Genomic DNA, 18,691 nt, shown 5'->3' with positions numbered 1-18,691 from the left:
AACATACAGCATTTTCCCATTTGATTTCTCTGTGAACAGCACTGTATTTGGAGACATTTGTTCTCTCTATTGCTCTCAGAGATGGAAAACGTGCCTGTGCAATGTTAATGTTTTGAGAAGTGATTTCAGGACCTTTCCAAAGTAAACAAGCAGAATGTGCTCTGGGCTAGAAAAAAGAGCTGGTCCCTTTGGCCTCACATGGTCTGACCTATGGGCCATGGCTCTGGGAGCACTAGGATAAGACTTTGCTGTGACTCTGGAAGGCGATTCCTGTTCTGTGCTTTGGGGATGAAAATCTGTTTCAGGCTCATTTAATGTCCCGGTGACTGACAAGAGGAATAGTTAGATTGCTGGAATACTGACTGCCCTGGGCAGGAGAATGTGCACAAATGCTACTTTAGCATAATAAACTCATATTTTAAGCTTTTTAATATCCTCTGTGTAGGGTAGCACAATCCCTCTATGTTCTACCTGCATATGATCACTTGCTTCTTGCAGAAAAGGCATTTAAAACCATGTAACACATCTTGCTATAAGGTCTCTTTTTTGCTGTCAAGTCAAGCTCCCAAACCTGTTACATCCTCTCTGCTCCATGGACTGTGCTTTGCACAGAAGATCTGACTAGCTGGAGAATTAGATGGAGCATGTAGGGTTCCTTTGAAATTCTGCCATATGTGATATCTTTCCTCAGAGATACCTCAGTAGAGACCTTCACACTGCTGTCAGCAGGCCCTGTTCATCAAGACATTCTCCTCATTGTCCTGCAGGATAATTTCCTACCACACACAGCTTTCAATCTAAAGGATGTTTCTATGCAGGCTAAGGTCCATAGTGGAAACAATCTCACAGGCGAGTGTATTGTTGTTCAAGGCCAAACAGAAGCTCATGGGGAGAGGTAAGGAAATTAAGTAAGCAAACTCAGTTTTAAACATCAATATGGCTTTAATCATTCCCTTTCTTATAGCTTCAAGGCATGCTACACTCAACACTTTTGAAAACAATAAATACAGGTACAACATTCCAGCCAAATTAACTTTTCTAACCAGCTGATTGCTGACAGTTGTGCAATGTAAGCTTTGCTTCTCTCTTTTAGGGGAAGACTTCTCGCTGCATTGGCTGTCACATTGTAGACATTTAAACCTTATGCATAACCCCATATGCAGAAAAGTATTTGCAACAACTGAAGTATAAATAGCATTCAACATATAAACATAGACACATAACCCTTAATTCCTACAATCAGCAACAGAACATATGTATTTACACAAATCATATGTGAATTGCACTCTTGCATTTCAAATTACTTTAAAATACCTTCATAGATACACAATATCAAGGATTTTAATATTATTTTACAGTAACATGGCACAGAACTTAAATAGCAAAGTTTCTATGTTCTGGGCTTTATGAATATGGAAAAGTATTTTCCTGTTCCTGTATTGACAATGTAGTTCTGCTGTTTAAGCTCTGTGGTACCATTATCCTGACAGAAAAAATTCTTCCTTCTCTGAATGTGCCCTTTGCCTCTCATACAGAAGGCACAGCACAGCTGTGCTCACGGAGCTAAAGAGCAGAGACTCATTCAGTGCAGATCATGCTAGGTTATCCTTGCGCTATTTCTGTGTATCCTAATAATGCATTGTCATGTTCTTATTGTAAATCACATTTTTTAAAAATATATCACAACCCCCTTAAATTTTCCAGGATGCACTCATGCAGATACTGGTCATTACATTATTTATGCTAATGAGGGGAATCAATTAGTGACTTTAAGTTTTGACATTACACATTAACTTTACACTCTCAAATAAAAGCACACCTGGGGCTCGCTCTCCTCATGCATCAGAGGAGGTGCATGAGGTGAATCAGTGTGTTTCTTCTGAGTATGGGGAAAAAAGGCAGATAAACATATGTATAACTACAGAGCTCCAGTAGAATTCTCTAATTTCTTTATAGACCTGCCTGTAGTTCATTACTGTGCTGGTAAACACAAGGAACCTTAAATGTTACTACAGCACTCATCTGGAATAAGCCGTGCAATTTTGGGGAGGAAAAAAAAAGATTCACTTATACCAAATGAAAAGAGTTACTTTTAGAAGTTCAGAATAATGGAAAGCCTATCTTAAAAGTGGAGACTAAAGGACTGGATTTGTTTATTGGGCAAACAAAGGCTGGGACAAGGTTCTCTTTGATCTGTAAAACCAAGATGAGAAGAAGAGCTCCTTAAACAACTGAGCATCAAAGAGGCAAAAGAAGTGGGGAAACTCATGTGTTCCCATTTACATGACTGTGAGACTTAATTTTGTGATGCTTCTGCCTCATGTGAGGAAGGGAGGTTGCAGAATAGGTCCCACAGGTCTATTGGGCTGGATGGGGAAGGAAGGGGACTGCACATCAGCGAGTTTGCAGGAGCATGGGATGGACTCTGTGAGTCAGGAAAGCCTTTCAGATCTGGTAACAGATAACTGCCTAAGTACAGGAAAAGGTGTTTCATGTGGCCTGCTCTCCTTGGAGATAGCAAAAGGAAAGAGATCTGAAAGACAAATGGCTCCCTAAAATGGCTTTTCCACTTCTGGTGGTTTAACACTGGCCAGTCATATGCTGGAAACTCTTTTCCTGACCATAGTCCTTGCAGCATTTTTAGGAAGAACTTTTCCTTTTATTAGTGGCTGCCCAGGCACTTGGTAATGGCAATTTCCATTCACAGAGTCATTCTCAGTTTTACACGAATCTGTGATAGTGGCTCGGAAACTGGAAGACTTTGAATCTAAAGAAACCTGACTAACAGCAACGCTGCCTGCACTCTTAGAGGAGTAAGTGTAAACCATTTTGAGAAAGGCAGATTTTGTGTTTGTTTCTTGCTTGTAAATGATGATATAGCATTTTGGAAGAAAAGTGCAGCAGAGGATTCCATAATTAGATATTAAAACAACAATGATTTCCACTGCTGGCAAGTATTTGCCAAATGTAGTTGCGTAGACAGGGATAAATACAATCCATGCTATAAAGTAAATTAGCATGCCAAAAGTGATGAATTTAGCTTCATTGTAGTTCTCTGGCAACTTCCTACCTTTAAAGGCAAATATGAAGCAAATAAATGCTAGGGCAGCGATGTAGCCCAACATAATCCCAAAAGCTACAATAGACCCCTCATTGCATTCCAGAATTATTGCTCTTGGGATTGAGAAATTTTGATTTACAAAAGGTGTCCTAAATATTAGCCAGAAAGTGCAAATGATAACTTGAATTCCAGTGCAAGTGACCACAGTGGGAATAGGTTTATACATGCATTTCAGGAAATTTTGAAGCTTGGGATCAAAACTGAAAGCTAGTAAAATTTTTAGTGACTTTATTAAAATACATGAAATGCAGAGTGTAAAACTTATACCAAAGAGTGCTTGCCTAGTTTTACATTTGAATTCTGTGGGTACATCTATGAAGAAGACAGTGCTTAAAAAAATTAAGAAGTGGCTGAAGAGAATAATATAGCAGACAGTCAGACCACCAGACGCCTTTACAACTGGCGTGTCCAAGTTTTTGGTAAATATTACACAAATGGACAAGACCAACACAACCCCAAAAGCGGAGAGGAGGAGGAGGAAGATAGCAAACCAGTCAGTCCAGGCAAGGAAATAGATTGTCTTCCTGTAGCACGTGCTGCTGTTGATGGGAGCCCAGTAGGTTTTGTTGTTACATCGGTAGCAGTAATCCATATCTGGAAGCAGAAAAAAAAGGAAGATATCTTAGAACCTCAAAGTTAGTAAACTGCAAAGTGGATTGTAGGGACTTGAGATACAGGAGCAATGTGGGAAAGGATGATTAAGGGAAAAGATGGGTCTGACTGCCTCTGACTCTGGCTGTGGCTGTCCAGGGAGAGGAGCTGCAGGGCTGCGGTGGCTGCGGTGGAAGTGGCACAATGAGCTAAGGACAAACGCCTGGAGCTCCCTGCCAGCTGGGAGCAAGCCTTGCCTGCAGCCAGAGGCGAGGGGGGAAAATGACCAGGCTTCTAATCTGTCTTGCTCATCACCGACCAGTGAACTTTAAATGAAACCTGAACAATGACTCTAATCAATTCTCTTGTGAAAATTTGAATTATTTTTCTTTCATTTGTCTCTTTTAACAAGAAAATTCTCTTTACAGATAGCTTTTAAAATACAACAGCAAGAACAAACATTGCTTTAGTTAATGATTTGAAAGGTATTTTTGCTTTGAAATTCCTATTTTCTGATATGGAAAAATTTCACAATTAATTGAATAAGAAGATAGCATTTACTTTTCTTCTGCTCTCAGGATATTAAAAAGTACATGCTACCTTAATTTTCTTTATTCTATCTCTCTTCTGTATGTTTAATTTTCCCCTTTAAAAGATTTTGCTTAAACCAATGGTAAAGTGTACATCACATTTGATACTAGAAAATATTGCTGTACAGTTCTATCAAATTACACAGCACTATGTGGTAAGACACAAAATGCACAGCTAAGCAAAATACAAAGCCCTTGAACTTCATAGATTCATAGGCTCCCAGAATGGTTTGGGTTGGAAGGGACTTTCAAAGACCATCTAATTCCAATTCCTGCACCAGGGTCAGGGACACTTTTCCCTACACCAGATTGCTGAGAGCTCTGTCCAACCTGGCCTTGAACACTTCTAAGAATGAAGCAACCACAACAACTTCTCTGGACAACCAGTGCCTCACCACCCTCAAAGTCAAGAAATTGCTCCTGACTGGACTGAATGTGCTAAGGAAAGACAGGGAGGAAAGGCTCTATTTAATAAGAGTAAATTTCACTAATAAATCAGACAGAATTTCCATCCTAGCAAAGGGTAATGCTAGTCTGCTGGACAATCTAATTACTTTTAACTTGGCCTTTTAAAAAGCATTTATACCAAGTTTTACAAGAAACTGATCATTAATAAATGTTTAAATCCCATTCCAAAATTTAACCCAGGGTTCTCAAGGCACATTACATCCAAGCAAAACAACTGCATTTATGTATAAATAAACCTTTATTTGGGTACAATACAATTTTTTTACCTGTTTGGTTGCTGTAATGGTTTTCTGGGCAATAAATACACTCATAGCAGCATGTGTGTGGACTTTCTGTAACCTTTTTCACCTGGCCTGGCCTGCAGGGCTGGGAGCATGTTGACTGAACCTTCTGCAGTGTACAGAGGGAAAAAAAAAAAATAAAGAGACCATCATCTTAGGTACAGGGAGCAGTAATATAAACCTCCAGGATTTTTGCAATTTGTATTTTTTATCATAGATATTTTAAGGAACTCTGAAAAAGATGTTGACAAACAGACATTGTATGGTCCATATATCTTGTATTTTCTCCACACAGTCAATGAGTAATAGAATGGGGCATTATTTACCTGATAATTTTATTTTTGGGCCCTGAATGCTAATTCCTGGATTTGTGCATACCTTTAAAATCTAGATCAAAATCTTTCATTCAGCTTTGAACCTGTATTTAGACTACAGAGGATCATCTTCAAAGAATGCACAGAAGCATCTGAAGGGGAATTTGAGTGAACTGCTATAAAAATGAGTTCCTGATACTCTGCTCAGCTGCTCAGAGCCCAGGAGGGACACCTTGGCCTGAAGGAGATGCTTTGGAGATGCTCTGTACTCTGACACTCCTGACCCTTGCCAGCTTATCCCTGAGTCATGAAGCTCCATTCCTGGGTGTGTGATCAGTGTCTTCTCTTGAGGTCTCACTTCAGGTCCTCCTTCCAAAGACATTTTTTTGTCAAATTATCTGTCCTGAGGCACACTGCAATTTCCTCACCTTCCAAGATGGTGTTTAGAAGGAGGTGGAGACATTTCCTTGCACCACAAAGAGGAACAAGGTTTGAGGTTTCTTTCTGTCCTCAGCTAAGTTCACATGTGGACACCAGAATTCAGCCCACCTGGTAAGCAGCCTCTGCCCGTCCCATTAGTGGGGAATGCCTTGCAGCACAGAGCTGTGCCATGAACTCAGACATCCACCCGTGCACAGAGGACAGATTATCCAGCTGGAACTGGCCAGGGCCACCCACCAGTCCTGTCTACACCGGTGCTGGGGCTCTGGGTGGCACCACCTACTCATGTTGCTGACCCCAGCTCTAACAGGGGCAAATAAACAACAAAACTTTTTTTTGTTGTTGTTTTTTAAACAATGAAGTCAACACATCTGAATCTTCATGTAAAAAAAAGTAGTACAAAAGTGAGGGCTTTTTTATACACCATCATTTCTTATTTTTAAAATCCCTTTGTAAGATTCTGGAATAGCATCCTTAGGACAGACATAACATTCTAGGGGCATTCTGGAGAAATAAATAAATTTTGTATCACTGAGCCTGCTCATAGGCTAAGATACATCTCAGGGTGCATGAAAGGGTGCATAGACTCAGAAAGGATTCTTTGCTCTAAAAGGAGAATATTAAACCACACAAGAGATTCCTAGCAGGCACATGCTCCAATAGCAAGTGCTGCAGGGAGAAAAAAACTGTCTTAAAATAAATTTCACATATTATGTCAATAAATTAAAAGTTACCTTTAAAGCCAGAAAATCTTGTTTTTTCTCTTCATCCTCAAAGATAAAGCCACCTTTCTCTGCATTGTATTCTGCCATAGTGGTGATTTCCATGTGGCCATCAATTTCTTTCCAAAGAAGGACATCATAACTGGTGCTCATATCTCCATTGGAGTCAAATTTGACTTCCTTATCATCATCAATGATTACAACTCTTTTAAGTTCTTCAAGGAGCTGCACATAAGTGTAAGGAATGATAACATACACCCGTATCATGTCAGTGTGACAAACTGAGTAGTTTAACATATGTATGATAGTATCAAGTTAAAAAGAAATTTTTAATTTCTCTTTCTCTTTTGGGACAAAGAAAAATATTAAAATTCAAATTCATTTTGTTTACAGAATTACATTATGCAGACAATCATGTTGGCCTTAAAAATCTATCATTAAAAAGAATCATAAAATCATAATAATACTATTTTTTCCAGCCTTGAAAATTTTGGTGTGATATTCAGAGAAAATATTTTTGCTTGCAAAAATTGAGTCTTTTAGCACTCCCCTTCTTGTAAAGACCAGTGGTGAGCAGTGCTCTTGTTGTTACTTTACTGTCAGCAGAGTCAATCTGGGCAACATTTGGTTCCAGAGTAAATTCTCCCAGCATGTCTGGGAGTATCTAGCACTGCTCCCAGCTGCAGCTGTGACTGAAATTGTGTGTTGCAAGGTGAGACTCAGAACTGTTATTAATCAATGAACAATGTATATGCTTTGTCAAGACAACTGTCCAGCTTCATATTGCAATCCATTCTGTTCAACAGGGGAAAACTTCTGCCTACCTCATCACAAACAGATGAAACAGGCCTGTGTGAATCTATAAAAGGACAGGTTAAGGCACATTATATATCTCCACTCCCAGCTCATGGGGAGATCATAGAAGTACTCCTATTAGCTGCCAAGATTCTTAGTTAAAGCAAAAGCTTTACTATTTTGCAGGCCTAGTGATTTTTTTGGCAACAGTAACTAACTGACAAGAAAAAAATTCAGTGTTTAGTGAAAGGCTGAGTTCAACTGCATTTGAAAATCATGCTGTTACACGGGGTCCATTTGTGACATTCATAGCATTTAACAAAAGTGCTGATACGTATACTACCTCAATAAGCTTTGTCAAATTTATGTAGCATCTAGTAACACATACACATCTAGTGTATATAATATGCCATCTTGTCGTGTATAATGTAATTTTTGAGTGTTTATACAGTTTATGAAGAACCAGTGTGTTTCTAACCAATTTGATTGGTGCATTTTATTTGGATGCTGCATAGTTATGTGGAACTGAATAGGATTTTTTTAATTGTATATACTCAGACTAGTAATTTAATTTTTCTGTTCTCCACTTTTTCAATTTATCTAACAATATGAGAACACCAAAGCTTTTTGAATATATCTTGAGCTTCAGACAGAAGGGGCTAATATTTAATAACATCTTGGTGCAACTGGCTTTTGTAGTTTTTAGGAAAGTCTGTAAAACAATCACTGTATTGTTTCCCTGTATATGGAGATGTATGATATGGATTATTTGGATCCTAAAAGTTTTCTGTACATATATATCTTCCTTCCTAGAGGGTTGAATTTTCATGTAGAAGAAGCATGTTATGAAAACATCACGAGGGAAATAATTATCTCTCAGTTTTCTTCATGTCTGCTTAACAACTTAAAAGGTGTTAATCTGGATGGCTTGGCATTTAGCTCATTTATGGTGTAAATGTAGCTCCATAAAGCTGCATTCCTACGAAACAGTCCTGAATTTGTCCCATTAGTGTTTACTAATTCATGTAATTAGTCTAATTGTTACTGGGTTATTGGTTGGTTGGTTTTTATTTCAAATCTCATATCTTGGTTTGACCTGCCCTAACCTAGGATAAGAGGTCAGAGCAAATCACAGTGCTTCAGAGGTTGCTTGACTTTTAAGTGAACATTTGTTTAATCTTCTGAGTAAAAGTGTGTAAAAGTGAATAGTCCTGAGCAGGTCCTTGGGTAAAAGGTCAGGTCAGGTTTACTTTTCTGATTTTCCTCTTCTTTTCCCACCCAGTAGTGTGATAACAAGTACCTCACCCATCTAAAAGATTATGTCTTTATATATAAGTCAAGATCGGGCGGAGGCATAATGTATTGCATTTTCAGTTTCAAGTAGAGACTCTTTGTAGAGGAAAATACTTGAATTAAGACAAAACAGATACAATGGTGAGAGAAAGAGAGAGAGGAAAATTGAAACTCTTTGTTAAATGTTCCTATCCTGCAGTATCCCCATCTCTCAAAAGCGCTCATGATGTGTATCACAGTGGTTTGCAGCAACAGGACCAACCACTAGTAGTCAAATAGCTGATAAGAAGTAATTTAGTAAAAGGACCAAGCTTTTACCTCCAGGAAAATGGGAGCAAAAATGCAACGAAAGTTAGGCAGAGAGAATGAGACCTGTAAGAATTAGCATCATACCTCCCAGGGAGTGAAGGCAGATGGATCCTTGCAGTCTCTGTCTTTGCATAGCCTTTTAATGGCGTGAGCTATAGCATAGACTGCAAGCATAGTACTATGGATAAATCCTGGTTCAACATTAGCATTCAAAAAATCATCTCTCCAGATCTGAGGTTTGCTCCAATCATTTTCTAATAGATTATCCTGGGACTGGTTTGCAATGCATGTTTGAAAATCATGATATTTCAGGTGTGCACAGACTGACAAAAGCATAATATATTCACGTAAAAATTTGTTGTTTTCAGTGGGCTTTTCATGAAGTTTTCTCAAAAACTCTTGGAATGAGGAGATGTCTCCATTTTTAAATCCAAATCCCACGACTGTTCCCAGCTGTCTGATATTGGGAATTGTACTGATCTTGACTGCAGCTGACCAGTTATCACTTGCAATCCAGATTTTATTAACATTCCTCTCAATTGCCTTCTTGAATAGTTTGAGCACATGAAACTGTCTCATAAAGACAACAATAACATTTACTCTTGTTTCCTTGACAATCTTCTCAATTGCTTGATCAACTTTGGTGTGAAAGGTGCTGTCAGAGAGATAGGCTGGCAGCATCTCCTTAAAAGCTATGCAAACATTGTTCGCCATGGCCTGGACCCCAAAGCTCTCCAGAGCAAACCGCCCATTGTCATCATCAGTGGCTATTACTCCGATCCAGTTCCACCCAGATTCACAGATCAAGCGAGTCATTGCTCTTGTCTGGTGAAAATCACTGGGGATAGTCCTGAAGAAAGAAGGAAACCTGATTTTGTCACTGAGGATTTCAGCTGATGATGCAGGACTGACCTAGGAAGAACAAACAATTCAGTTATGGATGTGGTCCCCTCCAAAGGATGCCGAGAGATCCAAAGCTGCTATGGTTGCTCTTTCTTCCCACCTGACCCAGACTCCCTCCTCCTGTGATTGAGCATCAACAAGGGGCAGCCAAAGGGGGCAGGTTCTCTCTCCCTGCTCTTAGGACACAGACTTGTGCCCAACACCAGTTACACTTTTTTTTTTCACTCTCTTCCACATAATTCAATGAGGGCTGAGAACAAAATCTTTCAAAATTGATATGACAGTAATGATGGCATAAAGATTTTGGTTTGCTCTGTTCAGATACCATCAACATGTTTTTCAAAACAATATTTAAAATATTGGCTATTTTCTGAGTCTCTATTCAAATTGCTGGTACTCTTATATTTTGTAGTATTTTCCTATCACTGAGCGCGTTAGTATGGTTCACACATATTTTTTTTTTCTCGCCAATATTTAATTATTATATTTCAAAAGGATCATTAAATCGTTTGGAAGAACATCACAGACAAACAAACAGTAACCAATAATACAAAGTGTTATGATTTTTTCATACAAAAGATTTATTATCTTTTTCTTGTGAATGTAGCTGGAAAAGCATAAAAAGAACATTGCTATTTAAATCTCTCCAATTTTAATCCTTTCTTATTTTTTGTTGGAACTTTTTTTCCCCTATATTTCTTGACAGTTCTTAAAAAATAAATTTAAGATTTCCAAAACAAGAGTCACCTGTCTGGAGGGGATACCAAAATATTACTCTGTCAGAACACTGCAGATGCTATTGATAAGAAAAATCTGTTGCATCCCATTTTCCATCTATGCCCTACTGCAGAGTTTTTAGACACTTGCCTTTTGATTATGTTCAAGTGTGGCGTTTTAATTTTCATACTTACTACAGTTCCTGTGGTGGCGTTGGAGGTCAGAATTACTTCCTACCATTGCAGAGGAGAAGATTCAGTTAGAAGTTATCTTTAGTTCAGATTTTATGTCTTTTCCACCTATTTGGTTAATTTATATCCATTGCAAAAACCAATGTGCAAGACAGGATGGTGTGAAAGTGGATCTGTTTCTTCCTTCTTAATCCTGGCTTTGACCTCAATTCTTTTACAAAGGTGACAGTAGGAAGGTAAGCACGGGCCTAAGCACAAACGTGGGACTGTACTAGTCCTAGGGAGGTAAGAAATAGAAAAGGATGTTTTGGGAAGGAATAGTGTGGATCTAAACTGTTGTATTCTTTCACGTCTACAATTGTTTGAAGAGTACTAGGAGAAAATCTTTTTTTTAGAGCAATCTTCCTCACTTCCCTGTCCATAGTTTTAACTGACTCCAACATTTAATTTCTCTTGGGCTGGAGAGCATTCCTGAATTTCTGGACAGATCTGATATGATCTGGTCTCTTTTCTTTTTTTTTTTTTAAGCTTGAGACCTTGAGATTGAGTATTGTCATATTCACCACCAGGCAAACTGTACATGGCAGCTGTAACTTTGCTGCCTGAATGAAGTCCTTGAGTGTCATCCAAGGTACATTGGAGTAACCAGGACTGACCAAAGGCACTGCCAGGCTGACAAGAGCCCAGCACGTCCCTGAAAAAACACTTGGATAAATGTGCCTCAGGTATAGAAAATATCCCTTACTGCCTTTGGGTAAGTGAATCAAGGCCTCTGCTTGGAGCTGAAGCCCACTGGTCCTGATGCTCTTAGAATAAACCAAATCCTGCCCTGTAGTAAATATGTGGCTTTTGCAATTCCTGCGATTGGAGCCTTAATTCTTAGCATGGTAAATCTGAACCTCTGTCCAAAATAAAATAATTGCCTCAAACCTACCTGTGGGATTAATTGCAAAGCCAACAGCCTTGACACTGCCATCGACACCTCTGAGTAGCTGGCTCCAGTGACTGCCTTGACTCTTGGGATGTAGTCTGAGTAGTTACACTTGAACTCCACGGCATCCTCCGAAGAATTGAATTTAGACAGAAACCTCAGAGCAGACGCCATGGCTTTTGTAACTTCTGCACACGTGTCGTAGATTTCATAGCCCAGTGTAACTCCAGATAACAGCGTTGAGTTGTTGATGGTTTCAATAGCGTGTATCATTGCAAGTGTCTGAAGAAAAACTTGAATTTCAAAGCTGTCGGAGAAACATGAGCAGAATTTTTTAGAAAAACTTTGTTGGAAGCAAGGGTGAAGCAAAGCCTGTTTTGAGCATATCCCTTAGAATTTTACAACTGCTGAAAAGAACTGATGGGTAGTAAGTTTTGTGTGTTTTGTTTGGATTTAGTGTACAAAATATTAAAAACCATTTTTTTCCTCATTTAACAGGAGACTAAGTAAAATAAACACAAAACTGAAAATATACTTGAATAAAAGTGTTTTTCTGGAAAAGAAAAAGGTACTAAAAGTTTAATTTTCATGATACATGAAAATTTGCAAGTGATATATTCAGAAAGCATCTGTCAAAGTCAGTGAAGTTATTCTAGTTTACTACACTTGCCCACTAAGTTTTTAAAAAATGTATTTATTTTCAACAGAAGCATGAAGCAAAGAAAAGGAAATACTAAATATTTCAGAACACAAGAAAATATTTCAGAGGTCAAGGTCTCTAGTGGTTGCATTGGTGTTTCTAAAAATACTCTTCAGACCTGATGAAGTTAGCCCAGATATTTCCCCTCATCTCCAGTGGACATTATAATAGGTGATTAATCAGAACTGAGCTAGCTCAAAATGTCTACAATACAACCAACCCTCCTCTCAGGCAAGCTTCTCTAAAGATTACAAATCTTGTGATCTAAATTAAATTTTAGATCAACTTGAGATAATTTATGTCTCTATAGAAAAATAATTGAAGACAGACAAAATTATCAACTTAACATTTTGACATAAATCCAGACAGATACCTGCATGTCTAGCTGATTATTAGATTCAGATGTGGGATTAAGTTGTAAAATTCAAATAAAATTTGAATGAATTTGAAAAATTAATTTTAAAAAATTTTGAATTTGTGGATTTGCACCTGTATTTCAATTTTTAAAAATGCATGTTTGGAATTCCTGGTCTTAGGAAAAGTTTATTATGTACTTAAAATAAAATTCTTCACCAGGTTTCCTTTTTATGCATTCCAGAAAAATGGATGTTTCAAGCACGGTAGGATTTGGAGCCAAAAGAATAAATATTCTGATGCACAGAATGCATGCATGACAAGGTGTATATATGTAGGCTATCCTATAAAATAAAGCCACAGTTATAGTTCCAAGTGTAATAATTATGTTAATTTTAAAAATAACTACAGTGTCATCATCAAGGCACTAACCTAGATTATAACTGAGCTGCTCAAGAGATGGAAGGCAGACTTTACTATGGGCTTGGGTAAAATGGAATAGTATTCCTGTGTTCAAATCATGTAGGTTCAGCTTCATAACAAAAAATGAATAGATGCCCAGCTTAGTCCTTCAGACCTATAGCAAATTACCATTTCCATGGAAATCAGATGATAACACAAACATCCAAGGCTATTTGATTATCTGTGATGATTGAAATAGGATCAAATGCTCATTCCCTTCCTCAGTAAACTGCAGTATTTTTTATTGTAACTTGGCCATATTTTGTCATCCTGTATTAATTTACGTGAAATTTATGTGATGTCCAAGGAATTTTTTAAGACTAAGCAAAGCAAAAGAACCAGAATTTGTTGACCTTAGCATAAGAGTTACATGTCCAGTGTCAGTGCTCTCTTCTCTGCTGTATGTTTAAATTCCAGTATTACTCACCCAGCACAATTCTGAATTACTGGCTTGATGGGGTCTTCTTCTGGATGCAGCATTTCGCTGTGAACTGCAAACAAGCCTCCAATAACGATGTCCCCCGGAGAACTGGCACCCACAAAGTCGTCAGCATTCTGGCAGGAGAAAGCGATGTCGGTGCTGACCACAAAGCAAGGGATCAAAAAGATAACAAATGCCATGTGTCTGTTTTGCTCACTCACTCCCAGCTTTGAGTCAATCAAGCTGCAGCGCCAACAAGGGCTCCTGTGTCATCTGTAAAGCGTAGCAAAGGACAAAGGCTGCACTCGAAAGTGGTCACGCCTCATAAGGTATTTGCCTCACTGGACAAGACTTTTTTATTGAAGGTACTAAAGCAGTGCTGTCACATAAAATGTGAGGGTGTGGTGGTGTGAGAGTGGAGAGGGAGGGAGAAAGATAAATGAGTTTAAAAGGAAATGCTGGACATTAAATCTCTTATGTTTTGTTCAAAGTTTTTGATACCTTATCTGAAACACGTGGCAAATATTTTGGTATAAATTTGGGCTTGTTTTGAATTCCTTCTAGCTGAGTGGAGTGTGCAAAGAAGTAGTTATATAATATGGTACTAGTGATACTGCTGTGACCATGTTTTAAGAGCCTAGTCTAAGAATGCTAAAATGTAAAAAAACTCCCCTGTCACAGTGTGTTTTATATCAGACTCTGGTTCAAAAATCCCAACTCCAAACTACCAAAAGACTGCTTTTCTCTCAAACCCTTATATGTTTTTAAATCCTAGTATAAAAATTATTTGGATAAGTTAATATTAATGGTTCTGAGGTACATGTCCTAGGGACTTCAGTAGGTTTTGGATCAGGTTCCATATTTACAAACCAGGCCAATTCTCCTGCTGGCTAATGTGATAAACAGAGAACAGTGGGAATCAATAACATTAGTCCTAGTTTTTGCTTTCTTCCCTGTCTGAGGACACCAGCGCATGAACAGCAGCTCCTGTGCTGTGGGAGGAATGGGAAGTGGCTGTTCTCACCACCACTGTTCCCCTCAGACTCACAGGAATCAGATGCTGTGCCAGAAGGGAACTCAGGGAAAAGAGAGGCAGCTCTGATAAACCCCAATCTTAAACATCAAAGTGAACCTCCTTAGGACAGAAACATGACTTATGCTAATAAGTCAATTCGTGTGAGTGACACTGATCTGACAACAATCCCTCTCTGTTTCTGATATTGGTTTATTTCCTGTTTTCTCTTAATGGCTTCTTCAGATTTTGCTTCTTTTGGCAGTATGCCAAAACACTCCCAAAAGAATGGGTTCAGTCATAGCATATATTGTCTCTGATTGCATAAAATCTAAGTTTACATAGAAAATGTCAACCAAGGTTTATTTACTGGCAAAGAAAATTAGAAATGGGTTGTTATGCATTCTTTCCAATAAGCATAATGCATACTGTATAAATTATTCAAATTACTATATTTTGTTTGTTTTCTCAATAGTCTCTTTGTAGTAAAATATCTATTTACAACCAAGATACTTCTTGTAAATGCAATAGACAAAATACTTGCAAGTGCAAATGTTAATCCCTAGTTAAGTTAACATTTAGGCTTTTAATGAAACAGTTTGCGTTTCTTTCATCTGCCTTCTTTCTTTCCATGTGGCATTCTCGCTGCTGGGTCAGTGCAGATAGTAAAGAGCTGCCTGCTTTTTTTTTAATATAGCTGACCACATTTATTTACGGGCAGATGTTGATACCAGTTTATTCTGCTTCTGCACTGACTCACAAAAATTTCAGCTATTCCAAAGGTTTTCCTCTTGACTTATAACAGCATTAACAGTAGTCAGATGCTGGCCCTGAGTTATGAGACATTCAACTCCAAATATTCATGTACTTGATCCTTTCCAGACATGTAATGCAACCTAAAGCCTGGTTCCACATACTCTAGTGTTTCCTTTACCTTCCATATCATTCTGTATATAAAACTTGTGTATACTTAGATGTAACTAAGGCATAAGACTGGAGCTAGCCATTTCCTTAAGCAATAAGAATTATTACTATAAAATGTAACTTTTAAGGGCTTAACACTAAGTATTGTAATAAAGACACAATGGAAACACAGTACTGATAATTTTAAACTTCAGATTTGACACGTTTTATGATTAGAAGCAGAAAAGGAACTTTACCCCAGCCAGTCTCTAAAAACCTATTTATTTCTATAGAATACAAATAAAAAATCTTTACTTGGTCACTTTGGAAAGTGGAAGTTGACAAAATAAACATCACATATAATTGATGCATAATTTCATGTTATTCATAAAAACACCATAAAAAGAGGTGTGCTTTCAAGTCAACTACACAGATTTTATTTTATTTGTTATGTCACAGGGTTATTTTCAAAAGAAAGAGGGTTTTCAACACCTATGTCTCATAATTACTACTAGTGATGAGAGGTATGTGATAGTTTTACTAAGATACCTCAGCCTATTGAGTATTGCAGAATTGACTTGAACCATTTGCAAATATGATTTTTCTTTGGCACTTGGATGCAACAGAACTAATTTTATAGTACAAAATGTTCCTTGTTTCAAATGTAGTGACATATCATGGACATAACACTAGACTTTCACAATTGTCAGCACAGGAGTATTTCCTGGCAGGTAGATTCAAGCACAAGAGTCAGTGGAATTTGGTGAAGTACCATCATCATTCGAAAGCTGCCTCTAATGGACTGTGCAAAGATGGAAAACAGGAACTAACAATCCCAAAGCTACTGTGAGAGCCATAGGTGAAATCTAAGAGGCTTTAGAGGATCTTGTGGGAGACAAAGAAGTCCAAGTCCCTCTGTTTGCCCCAGAGATACCTGTTGTCATGACAAAGTGGTTACTTCCACTCAGACTTTGAGAAGGACCAGAATTGGTGAGGTTTGGAGGATGGCCCTTACGAGCCCTCAGCACTAATCCTTCAGGTGACCTCTTGTAAATTTATGCCCAGTAAATTTTTGGCAAAGTGTTGAAAAGACCCACAATTAAAAGTGTACAAGAGAAGCTGGGTGTGACTTGAGTGTGAAACCAGCAGTGGACACCTGGAAATGGATCACCTGCTCCTCCTGTCTTTGCAGCCACTAGACCTGGGCAAACAGGTCTCTCTGCTTTTGTGCAGAAGGAAGCTTTGCAACTCTCAGTTGCTTTGTCCAGCAAAGAGAGACTACACTGTACATGAAACAAAGACCAACATTTTGGCTGAACTTTTTTGTCCTAGCTGTTGCTTCTGATAATGGCTTAGATTCCAACAGGAGTATCTTTTCTCTGAAGCCCATCCAGTCAGCTATTGTTAAAGGAAAGAGACATTTTTCATGAATTTCTATTTTAAAGTGATTTTAATTGTGCTGCTTCCAAACATACGACACATAGCAAAATCCTCTGCCAGACATGCACGATAGATAAGGGAAGAAAGAAAAAATTTGGATACTCTCATTGTTATTCAGAGGAGAAGGGTAGCCCCTCCTCCCTCAAACGGGACTTGCACTGACACAATGGCAATTGTCCTTTTCAAAGAAACCAGCAACATTCAAATAGAATCCCATCATTTGCATTAAGAAGGTTAAATATTGGTTTGGATTGTTAGCTTTCTTGATCAATAGAACCATAGCGTTTAACAGTGATTTTGATTTACTAAGTTTCTTTTAAGGACGTTTAAACAATGGGGGGGGTTGGGAAAGAAGGAGGTATTTCATGCACCTTTTAAAAATTCTTCCATTTATTAGGACCTATATAGACTAATATTAAATATGAAAATTAAAGAATGGGAAGACAAAAGCTTTTTATTTTGATTTGTGGTCTGTTATAAAAAACAAAGATAAAAATTAAAAATGCACAAACAATGAAATGGAATCTGGATGGAAGCCAACAGCTCACATTAATTCCTGAGAAACAAACTAACTCAATTTTCAAGTTCATTGAGTTTGTCCTCTAGAGGGTGTCAGCTGAGCTGCATGGTGGGAAGGACAAATCCTACTTTTCTTTATCAGGTCACAGTGTTGTAACGTGTCTCCTGATGTTCCTTGAAAGTTGAATTTCCCCTGATGCTAATGGCCTTGTGGGAGTACATCTGGTGGAAAATTGAGACGCTGGGACATGGCAGTGCCTTCAACCTTCTCCCTGGACTGTCAGGGACATCCTGGGTAGTCTCACAACAATTTCTTTTACAGAAAGTGTTTTAGTAATTAGTCCATGTTGTGCACATTCAGTGCACCTCTGCTGTTTATGCTAGAAAAAGAAATTAAAACAGAGTTGTGAAAGGGCTTACATTTGAACTAATGCCTACATTTTTTTTTTGTTCAGATGAGATGTGTTTGTTTCACTTAGCCTTTCTCTGATATTTTAATATACTTAAATTAAATTTCAAGTCAAACACAATTTTAACGTGAAAAAATCAAGGGGATTTTAATTTTCTGATGCTGACAGGCATTCTAAAATTTAATTTACTTATAAAATACCTGGGGGGTTTTTTTGGTTGTTTTTTGTTGTTGTTGTTGTTGGTTTTTTTTTTGTTTTGTTTTTTTTTGGGTTTTTTTTTTTTTTTTAATAATCCAGCAAGCCTAATCCTATCCCACCCAGCCAAGATAGTCAGCTACATAGGTTGGATGCAGGGCAATTTTTCATAAAAGCCAGCATGGTAGGCATGACCCAAGTTATTGAGATGACATTTTCAGAATTTTTCAGGTTTTTTGTCTCTCCTTTGTTCCATCTCCTCCTCTTTTAATTGAAAAACAAAAGAGCAAAAATGTCATTCATCTGTTGACAATGCAAATATTTGGTTCCAGCCTGTAGTGAAAGGGCCACCCAGAGGGAAAGAAACCTCTAACTGAAGTATTTGGGCTTTCTCCTGAAAGGCTGGAGGCCAGGGGTCCTTCTGCCAGTGACTACTCTCAATCCTAGAGTGACATCTTTGCTACATAAAAGGAGGGGACGCATATCTTTCTTCTTCCAGTGTCCTGTACTTACTAGAATGACAATTTGTTTGAGAAAACCCTTCTTGCCAGAGCAGCAAGAACCTTCCTAAGAAACTCAGCATATTCAGAAATTCCTGGGGTGGTATT

At 38.1% G+C, this 18,691-nt stretch overlaps 1 protein-coding gene across 3 annotated transcripts; it reads right to left on the bottom strand.

The window, feature by feature from the left end:
- Positions 1 to 2,503: 2,503 nt before the first annotated feature.
- On the bottom strand, positions 2,504 to 13,804 carry GPRC6A (G protein-coupled receptor class C group 6 member A). 3 transcript variants are annotated; one of them, XM_053938303.1, is made up of 6 exons: positions 13,611 to 13,804; positions 11,671 to 11,974; positions 9,010 to 9,837; positions 6,541 to 6,753; positions 5,037 to 5,160; positions 2,504 to 3,715 (listed from the first exon to the last, which is right to left on the bottom strand). In XM_053938303.1, exons 1-6 carry the CDS (start codon positions 13,802 to 13,804, stop codon positions 2,595 to 2,597), a joined length of 2,784 nt encoding a protein of 927 aa, XP_053794278.1. In that variant the 3' UTR covers positions 2,504 to 2,594. The 3 variants fall into 3 exon arrangements, with proteins under 3 accessions (XP_053794278.1, XP_053794280.1, XP_053794279.1); XM_053938305.1 differs by having other exon boundaries at positions 9,526 to 9,837; XM_053938304.1 differs by lacking the exon at positions 6,541 to 6,753.
- Positions 13,805 to 18,691: the final 4,887 nt, after the last annotated feature.

The sequence above is a fragment of the Vidua chalybeata genome, chromosome 3 (genome assembly GCF_026979565.1).
Source record: "Vidua chalybeata isolate OUT-0048 chromosome 3, bVidCha1 merged haplotype, whole genome shotgun sequence".
Classification (NCBI taxonomy): domain Eukaryota; kingdom Metazoa; phylum Chordata; class Aves; order Passeriformes; family Viduidae; genus Vidua; species Vidua chalybeata.
The sequence above is the reverse complement of the archived record's forward strand: the minus strand, read 5'-3'. Positions and strand labels throughout refer to the sequence as shown.

Bases quoted from the DNA above. Each gene is read 5' to 3' on its own strand.
- GPRC6A (XM_053938303.1), bottom strand. From the start codon at position 13,804: ATGGCATTTGTTATCTTTTTGATCCCTTGCTTTGTGGTCAGCACCGAC. The intron at 9,838-11,670 runs GTAGGTTTGAGG...TGTTCTTCCTAG, and splicing joins CTTTGCAATTAATCCCACAG to GTCAGTCCTGCATCATCAGC. The intron at 5,161-6,540 runs GTAACTTTTAAT...TGTACACTGCAG, and splicing joins AAGATTTTCTGGCTTTAAAG to AAGGTTCAGTCAACATGCTC.